The sequence below is a fragment of the Podarcis gaigeae genome (assembly GCF_964106915.1).
Source record: "Podarcis gaigeae genome assembly, chromosome: 10".
NCBI classification, from domain to species: domain Eukaryota; kingdom Metazoa; phylum Chordata; class Lepidosauria; order Squamata; family Lacertidae; genus Podarcis; species Podarcis gaigeae.
Window position 1 is genome coordinate 44,987,303 of NC_139686.1, and position 8,295 is coordinate 44,995,597.

At 50.2% G+C, this 8,295-nt stretch overlaps 1 protein-coding gene across 3 annotated transcripts in view; it reads right to left on the reverse strand.

Annotated features, from left to right (window-relative positions):
• DYRK2 (dual specificity tyrosine phosphorylation regulated kinase 2) overlaps positions 1-4,610 on the reverse strand; it is a 27,694-nt gene extending 23,084 nt beyond the window's left edge. For 2 of the 3 annotated variants that reach the window (XR_014555356.1, XM_083699273.1), the window contains exons 1-2: positions 3,571-4,610; positions 2,521-2,666 (exon numbers count right to left, since the gene is read on the reverse strand). Coding sequence is in view for 2 of the 3 variants with exons in the window: in XM_083699273.1 (XP_083555399.1) it covers positions 2,521-2,666; positions 3,571-3,652 (228 nt within the window). In the remaining variant the exon portion in view is untranslated. Of the gene's footprint in view, positions 1-2,143; positions 2,281-2,520; positions 2,667-3,570 lie in introns of those variants that run through there. The other variant, XM_083699274.1, reaches the window with a different exon arrangement.
• Between the last annotated feature and the right edge of the window lie 3,685 nt (positions 4,611-8,295).

Below are 8,295 nucleotides of genomic sequence, written 5' to 3' on the forward strand. Positions count from 1 at the left end.
AAGGGGGTTATTGAATTCATGGGTTAGCTTTATTCAAGGGGGAAGTTGTATCTCTCCCTGTGTGGTATCAACCTTTCCAACTTTGCAAGGCTGGAAAAAACATATGTAGGTGGGATCAGATTGTTGTCATCAAGGAGAATCTGGACCCACCAGAAAGATCTTCAACCACTCCAAGAGCCCCTTATGGTTGAGCCTTTTAGTCACTGCAAATCCATGGGGGGGGGGTGTGACAAAGAAAAATGCAAATTTCCACATGCTTTCCCCTGACCTAATATTGCATCCAGCCATTTCACTCCTTTTCACCTTCAGGAAAGTTAAATGGACCTGAAATGTCTTGGTCTACAGGCACTTTTAAATAAAAGGTAGCCCTTGCTCATGTATTTTTGCATGGCAACACTTACCATGTGAAATATACAATATTGCCCGCTATCTGCAATCACCATACTACACGCAAGTCACACTACTTACATGCATCCACTACCATATAACACGTATGCATCCTTCTTGATGTACAGTAATACATGTATATTTAAGGCCATTGAATGATCATCTTAATGACACTGGAACACTGGAAGTGCAATGCTGATGTCCAAATGTGGATATGTCCTCCCTTGCATCAGGACTTAATTGGACCAGGTTTGGCTCTGGAACTGATTTTCAGTATTAGGAATCACTCTAAAAATGATGTACGTCTATTACAAGAATAGTGTCTCTGAACATATGCTTCCTTTTCTCCTCTGACCACAGCCACTAGCACTACACATATCTGGGAGGAAAGGGATTTCCAGGTCAAAGACTTGCAGCCCAATGTAAGCCCTGCAATCTTTTCGTTTGTTTGCAGAAATTAAGCACCACCCACCCACAATTTATCTTACATCAAAGAAAGCGCATCAGTCATACCTTTAAAAAGTTTTTAAAATTCCAAAAAATGCAATTGCTACATCAAAGGAATATAGAGGACCAGAGCTTTCATGGAAATGAGCGTTATGTACTTTTCTTTTTCAGGTTCAGTGCTGCTGCTACACCACTGTTATACAGGTTATTTCTGGCCTGACGGGCAATCTTTCTCCACCCTTCATAATCATCAAGCTTGGGAGACTGCATCCCAGCAGATTAGCTACAACTGGAAGATAAGGTGAGAAACCATAGCGCTGTAAGTAATTCCACCAGATAACACCCATTTGCCTAATTTAACTGTGTTTACAATCACAATGCCATTCTCTCACCCACTTAGTGGCCCTGCTGTTCCACTAGGAATGGACAATCTATCCGAAAAGTTCTGACAATTAGGAGGGGAAACTTAATTTTTCAGTCTGAGAAAGAAGGCCACTCTTCAGCGATGAAGTGGTTAGCCTACTTTCCAAAGCTGTTTCTGCCTCTTTTCACCAGACACTCATTCGACCATGGAATAGGCTGAAGCGTGAAGGGGGGTCTGCCTTATTAAGAGAAAGGAAGCCCTAGAAAGCATTGCAGCACCCAAACTCACAGTGACTCCTCTCAGTAAAAACACAAGGACTGCACTCCACACAATGGTGACTGGTAGAGTAGTTTCTTTTACTCTCCTGTTGTTTGAAATATGTGGAGCACAGACTCGGATGCAGTTCATGCCCCAGGTTTGCAGGTTAAGTAGACAAAAGTCACCCACTCACTCATAGAGACCCACGTCTCATAGGGCAGTTTCAGGGACAGTTCCAGCAAACTACCCCCTCCGGGGGGGGGGGGAGAGATTTGTTGCTTGCACTGGGAAAAGTGGCCACAGCAGATGTGATAGAAACACACTGACATGACTCACGCCACAGGTGACCTGACCTGACCACTCTTCCACCTCCGCCCAAAACTGTTCATCACACAGTGGTGCTCTCCAGACTCCTCCACCCAGCAGAGGAACAAACAGCATCCCCACCCACCCCCTTACATGAAGCAAAGACTGGCTTGCCACAAATTTGGAGCAAGTGAAAAAAACACACATTGCCACCTAGAGAGTGGTGGTGGGTGGGAGGGAGGGACATGAGACCATTAAACCCAGAACCTAACATGATCTAAGTGGCCCATGGTGCCACAGGGAAGATTCAATGAGGGCAAGATCCCTAAGCAGCTGGGAAAGTTATCTTCTCCCTCCTCTTTCCCATCTCCACAGAATTACCTGTTGAAACCAGACCGGTAACAGGACCAAGACGTGTTGAGACATGCTGTGGATAATTAATAGGGCTCCTCCATGCTCAGCCGGTGTCCTTCCTCGGCTCATTCACAGATCCCACTCAGACAGGCTGGCTGGCAGCCTGACTGTACCTAGCACATTTATTGCTATTAATACTCGGGAGAGGAGGAGCAATGCGGGGGGGGGGTGTCTAGTGGAGGGGGGAGGCTTAGGAGAGGCTGGCACAGTATTTTGAGAATGGAGAGGTCTAAGCTGGAGGGGTTAAGGGCTGACAGGCTTCACTTCCCATTGCAAATAATAAATCCAGCCCCCGCCCCCCACCACCAACCCACCCAACTCCCCACCCCGTGTCTCCGTCTCACCGTGTGGGCGGCGCTGCTGGGCTTGAGCGGCGGCAAAGCGATGGGGGATGGCGGCCCGGTCCCCGCGCCCGCCCGGGAGGCCCCTCCGGCCCCGATCCCCGGGGAAGGCTGGAACTGGCGGGCGCTGTCGCCTCCTCCCCGGCTGCCTGCGGAGGAAGGGAGAAGAGAGCTGCTGAGCGCCGCGGAGAGCCGAGCGAGGTCGAGCAGGCTTCGGTTCAAAGGCAGGGGAAAGTGGCTCAGGAGGTGGGAAAGGGAGCCGAAGGAGCCCCCTCCCCACCAGCGCCCCTCCTCCCCTTCTCCCCCCGCCTGCTGCCATCGCAATACTGTTTGCGGGATCATGAGGGGCTAATCCACAAACGTGGCACCGCCACCGCCAGAGCACACGCGCCGAGAGGAGTCCGTGAGCGCAGAGGGCTAATGAGAGCGGTGGCCATCGCTCGTTAACCCAGTTAAACCTTTCATCCGCGATTAACCCACAACCATTAGGAGCATAAGTGGGGAGCCAAACTGGATTTGCTCGGCGCGATCCCCCCTCCCTCCCTCCCCGCACCGTCTGTCTGGCTGTGAAGAGGAGGGCAGGAATTAGCGCCTCCAATCCGGTTCCCAACCTCTCGCCTCTGCCTCGAGGGAACTAGACCAACCCTCTCCCCAGAAACAGCAACATCACCTCGGTCTCCCCACCCTGATTAAACATACACACCCGCCCCGTCGTGCTCGAGTTGCCCTTCCCCACTTGCGAACTGACCCAAACTTCCCGGTTCGGGAGAGAAAAGCTCGCTGACTTGCGAGACGCTTCCCAGGCCGAGCGCAGGAAGACTTGGATGGGGCGGAGGGGAGAGACAGAGCGGCAGCAACGTGCAGAGACGTGTCTTCCCCGCACACGACCACTTTTGGAGGAGCAGCTGAAGAGAAAGGATGAGGCGCGCACCCGCGCACACACACACACCCGCTAGGGCTCGGTCTGCAGCGCTCGGCCTGGGCTGAGGGGGGCAAAGGGGCAGCGGTAAGTGAAAGCGGTTCGCTCCTCTGCCCACGCCTCGTCCTCCTTACCGGCTGGGCACGAAGCAGCCGCGGCTCCGCCGGCTCCCGCAGCCCCGGCAGCGCTGGCAGAAGGTTTCCTGGTGGTTAACATGGCCGCTGGAGGAGAGGGGAAGACATTTCAGGGCTGCTGCTGCTGCTGCTGCCGCGGCGGCGGCTCCTCCTGATCTTTGCCTCCTCCGCTCCTTCTCGGCCTCTCCAACCCTTCTCCTCGCCGGCGGCGGCGGCGGCAGCAACCACTACACCCCGCAGCCGCGCGCTGCTCCGCTGCATCCGTCTCCCCCCCAAGCCCGGGCCCGCCGGGCAACGGCCCCCCCTGGCCCGAGCCCCCTTGTCTTCCTCCTCTTCCTCTTCGTCGTCGTCGCCTCCTTTCTCCAGCGGCAACAGAGGCGGCGGCAGCAGCAAAAGCGCCGCCGCCGCCCCCCGGCCCAAACACATCACCCCGCCAGTTTCCAGGATCCCCGAGTCCCTTCGCGTCAGGGAACGGCGGCGAGAATCCCCCCTCCTCCGCCTCCTCGCTCCTCTCAGCGACAGGAACAAACCGAGCCCGCCCTGAGTGCGAGGGGGGGGGGGTTGCAATCTCCGCCTCCCGCTCCCCCTTCTTCTCCTCCCTCCCGTCTAACGCAGCCGCGCAAGCCTTTCCCGCCGCCTCTGCGCGCCCAGGGCGCTTTCACTTTCAAAGAAAAACCCAACAGGCCGCGCGTCGTCGTCGTCGTCGCGGGGCGGGCGAAAGAAAACTGAGGCGGGAGGAGCAGCAGTCTCCACCCCGCCGGGGAGGGAGGGAGGGGGGTTTAGCAGCAGCAGCAGCCCGATGTCCTCCCTGCCCTCTCGCCTCGCCTCTCCCGGCGGGGCTGCAGCTGTCCTTGGCTCGGCGGCGGAGCTGGAGGGACCGTCCCCTTCCTCTCTCCCTCCCTAGGAAGTGTGGTGGGGAGAGATGAGCGAGTGGGGAAGGAGCGAGGGGCGGAGGACACGGCGAGAGGAAGACTGGCGGGGAAGGAGGGGAGCTGGGCAGCCCCCACTTCGTGCTGGTCACAACACACACAGAGGCCACTCCGTGACTGGAGTCCGTGCAAAAAGCCCGGCCTCTTCTCTTCCCTCATGTTTCCAAGCACGGCTCTCGCCACCTGGTCACCTGCTGCCCTACACGCCTCGCTGGATCCGCGCAGGAAACGCGCTCTTGGGCGTCCCCACCGCGGCCCGCTATTCCCCCTCAGGCCCATCTCCGCAGCGAGCGCGGGCCACGCTCGGCCCTCGAGGGGGCTTCCCCTTTGTGCGGACGAAGGGATGGATGGCGGGCGCCGGGGAAAGCCCAGCCGAGGAGAGGGAGGGAGCGAGACTTGGGGCGAGGAGGGAAAAGAGGTGTGAAGCGCTGGAGGGCGGCGGGAAGAAAGGGCTGCTCGACAAGGGATCCCTGAGGGAGCAGCCTTGAACGAAGCTGCTTTCGACGGGCTGCTTTCGGAAGAAGGTGAAGGCAAACACGCAGGAGGCGGAGGAAGAGAGATGGGACCAGAAAGGAAACAACGTTTTTTGTAGCGTGCCCTTGATGCTGCTCAGTCAGAGGGGGAAGTGTTGGAAGTGGAACTTCCCTCCCGAAATCGGATCCCTGGGATGGGTTGCATATTCGTCCACGTTTTCCTTCCATTAAACAGCTGGCAGACAGGACAGCGACCCCAGAGCCCTCTTCCCATCTGTGGCTCCTGGTCCTCCTCTTCCTTAGAAAGCCAAGTAAATAAGGAGGGAAGTCAGCTCGCGAGAGCAAGAACAAATGTGAAACATCATGTATGTTACTGAAAATGCAATAAAGATCATCTAAAAAAAAGAGAGAAGTAAATAAAATCGCCCTCCTCTAGGTGTGGTCAGAAAAAAAGACCTTTTCTGCCTGCAGATGTTTGTAAACAGGTGGATACCCAAAAAGGGTAAACAGAGTGTCCCCTCTCTGCTAGGCAGAAATGAGAAAAAGTTCAGAGTGCAAGAAGGTAAACTAGAGGGAATCACAAAAGCTTTCTACTGGGCTTTGAGCTCTGTCAGTGCAAGAAAACTGTTAGCATCATGCAGGGCTTGTTTTCAGTAGGAAACACGGATTTCCCCATTGTGCAAACCAATAAATAAATGTTCAAGCAATGAAGCTGCATTGTGGGCAACTCTTCAAATGAAGAGGGGAGGAACATGGTTAAAAACACTTGATGGCAGATGGAGGGAGGCCATGGTCAACTCAGGGACGGGATTATTATATGTGGAGAGGATGATAAGTATGTGTGGGTTAAGGCACAGTTCCGCCAAAAGGGGCCAGGAAATGACTCTATGTATTGAAATGGTTACAAAATATTTTCCCTACAGTTAGGGAGGGGGGAATTTGAATTAGTTCTCAATTAAAGGCAAATCTGCCATATTTGCGTTCCCGCTGCCTCAAAAATACATGTGAATACCTGAAGCCATCCTTCAAAATTCACATCTCCAAATTTCGCAATGTAGTTCTCAGAATATTGTGTACAAAATGCAAGTACTAAGGTAAAAAAAAAGGCCCTTTAAAAATGCATATATTATTGTAAATGGCATACAAAAATGGATCTTAGTGGGGGGAAATATAAATAATAAGGAAAATATGCATTGCAAAAATATTAGGAGAAATTTGTACTAAAATGCTGGTGAATTTTCAAGAGCACTTAAAAAATAATAATCACAGGTATGGAGAACTGAACTTAACTAGAAAAATGAGAAACTGTGAGAAGCCAGAATTGACAAATGCATCCCTAGTTACAGGGCAGAAAGACTTTGTCAAAGATGATGTCAAAACTGGTATTTCAGAGCTTTTAAAGTGCATTGCATATTGAGAGCCTTCCTGCTTATAACATTCTTGGGGTAATTTCACACATATGAGAATTGCAGCCATCACATGCCAATTTCTTAAGTAATTCCCTTTATTTTAGAAGCCTTAAATCTTATCAAGAAGATAAAACTGAGTTTTTCGTTAGCACAACATTTTTGCAAGTTGCCTGCTCCCAAAGGGCAGTGCACAACCCTACCCACCCTGGGAGGCAGGTAGCCTGTTTGCAGCTTTAAAAAAACCCATCGAAGATGTGCACTTCAAACCTTGGGTGAGAAGAAGGCACGGCAATGGAAGAAAGGATGGTGGTGCATTGCTGCAGGAGAGAAATGTCTTTGGGACGTTTTCTCTAGGGATGGAAGGAACGATCTGTCAGTTTTTGTTCTCTCAGTTCCTCATTTTTTCCAATCTTAAACAGTTCACATTTCTGCAGCAACCTGCAACTCTCTTTAAATCCTCATGAAAATTCACCAAATTTCTCCTAATACACATTTTGTACCTAGGAGCCAACTCCTAGGGGCCAAGGAAGAATTTTAGCATCCTTGCAAATAGTGATTTCAGTGCTGAGAAAATGTGACATTACTAAAGCAGAACCACTTCTGCATTGAAATGGAGAATTGTCTGTGAATTGTTGCTCAAATAACTGATTATCTGGAAGACCATTAAAATGTGACAGTAGGGTCATAGGAAGGGTGTGGCTGAAAAAATGCAAAATGTAGCATTTCCAACTTATAAAGAGAAGCAAACATTGAAAGGTTTAAATTTCGCCTTGCACTAGCAGTCTCACTGGACTAGAAAGAAAAAAAGTTAAGTGATCGGTATGCATATGGACAGCCCTTTGCTTTTGTCTATTCTATGACTGCCTCCCTCCCTATATCATGGTAGCGAATTCTGTTGCTTTGGCTTGACTTCAGTCCATTTTGAGTCCTGTTCAAATTGCATGAAATATGATCCACAACACTGGAAGTGTGGCCATTTCAAAACAATCATTCTTAACTGTGCCCTTGGTACCTCATGGTGGTAGTGCTTCAGAACTGAAAGAAGCACTGGGAAAGTTGTTGAATCCACTTAACTGTAATTATCCATACTGATTTTGTTTTGAGAGATGCAAAGGCAATAGGAAATTATCTCCATGATACACGCTGAGTGGCAATAACCAGCAGCCTTCTTCAGCAGATCTACCAACAAAGTATTTTCCAAACAATGGCAGGTGGGAACTGAAGCATAATGTGAGTTGATTAACGAATCAAACCAGAATGTTGCTATACAAACCAGTCAATTAAATTAACATGCCCTAAGTTTGAAACAGATTTGCAATGATGGGGGGGGGGGACAGGTTGAACTCTATTGATATTATGTTTATTCTCCAATGGATCACCCCGGACACTGTGCAATCAGAACCTGCTGCACAGAACAGTAATCACAATTGCAATAGATGCACTTTTGAGTAGGCAGAGAGATTACATTTCCCCAGCAATAAAGTATTACAGCTTTGAATATTGGGGGGGGGAATGCTACTTCCTGGCAATCAGTACTACTTTGAAGAAAGTAAATAAGTAACCACACTCTTTTTTTGATAAGCACATTTATATTATTTCCAAGTAAGAACCTAAAAGTAATAACCTGGAAATTCCAGTTGCGGTTTCACTCACAGTGCAGACATGGTCTAAGATCAGTTTCACATATGATATCCAAGCAGCCTTATTAGACAGTAAGTTCCACCTCATTTATTCAGTTCGGTTAATCAAAATAAAAATTCATTCATTCATTCATTCATTCATTCATGATTAGTTGTGTTTTGGGGCCAAGCCCTCACAAAACAATGTAGAGGGAGACACAAAAGCAAGAGAATATCAGGGAAAATATGAAGCATTGGGTGGAAACAGACAAGGAGATGCATGAGAGAAACTGAA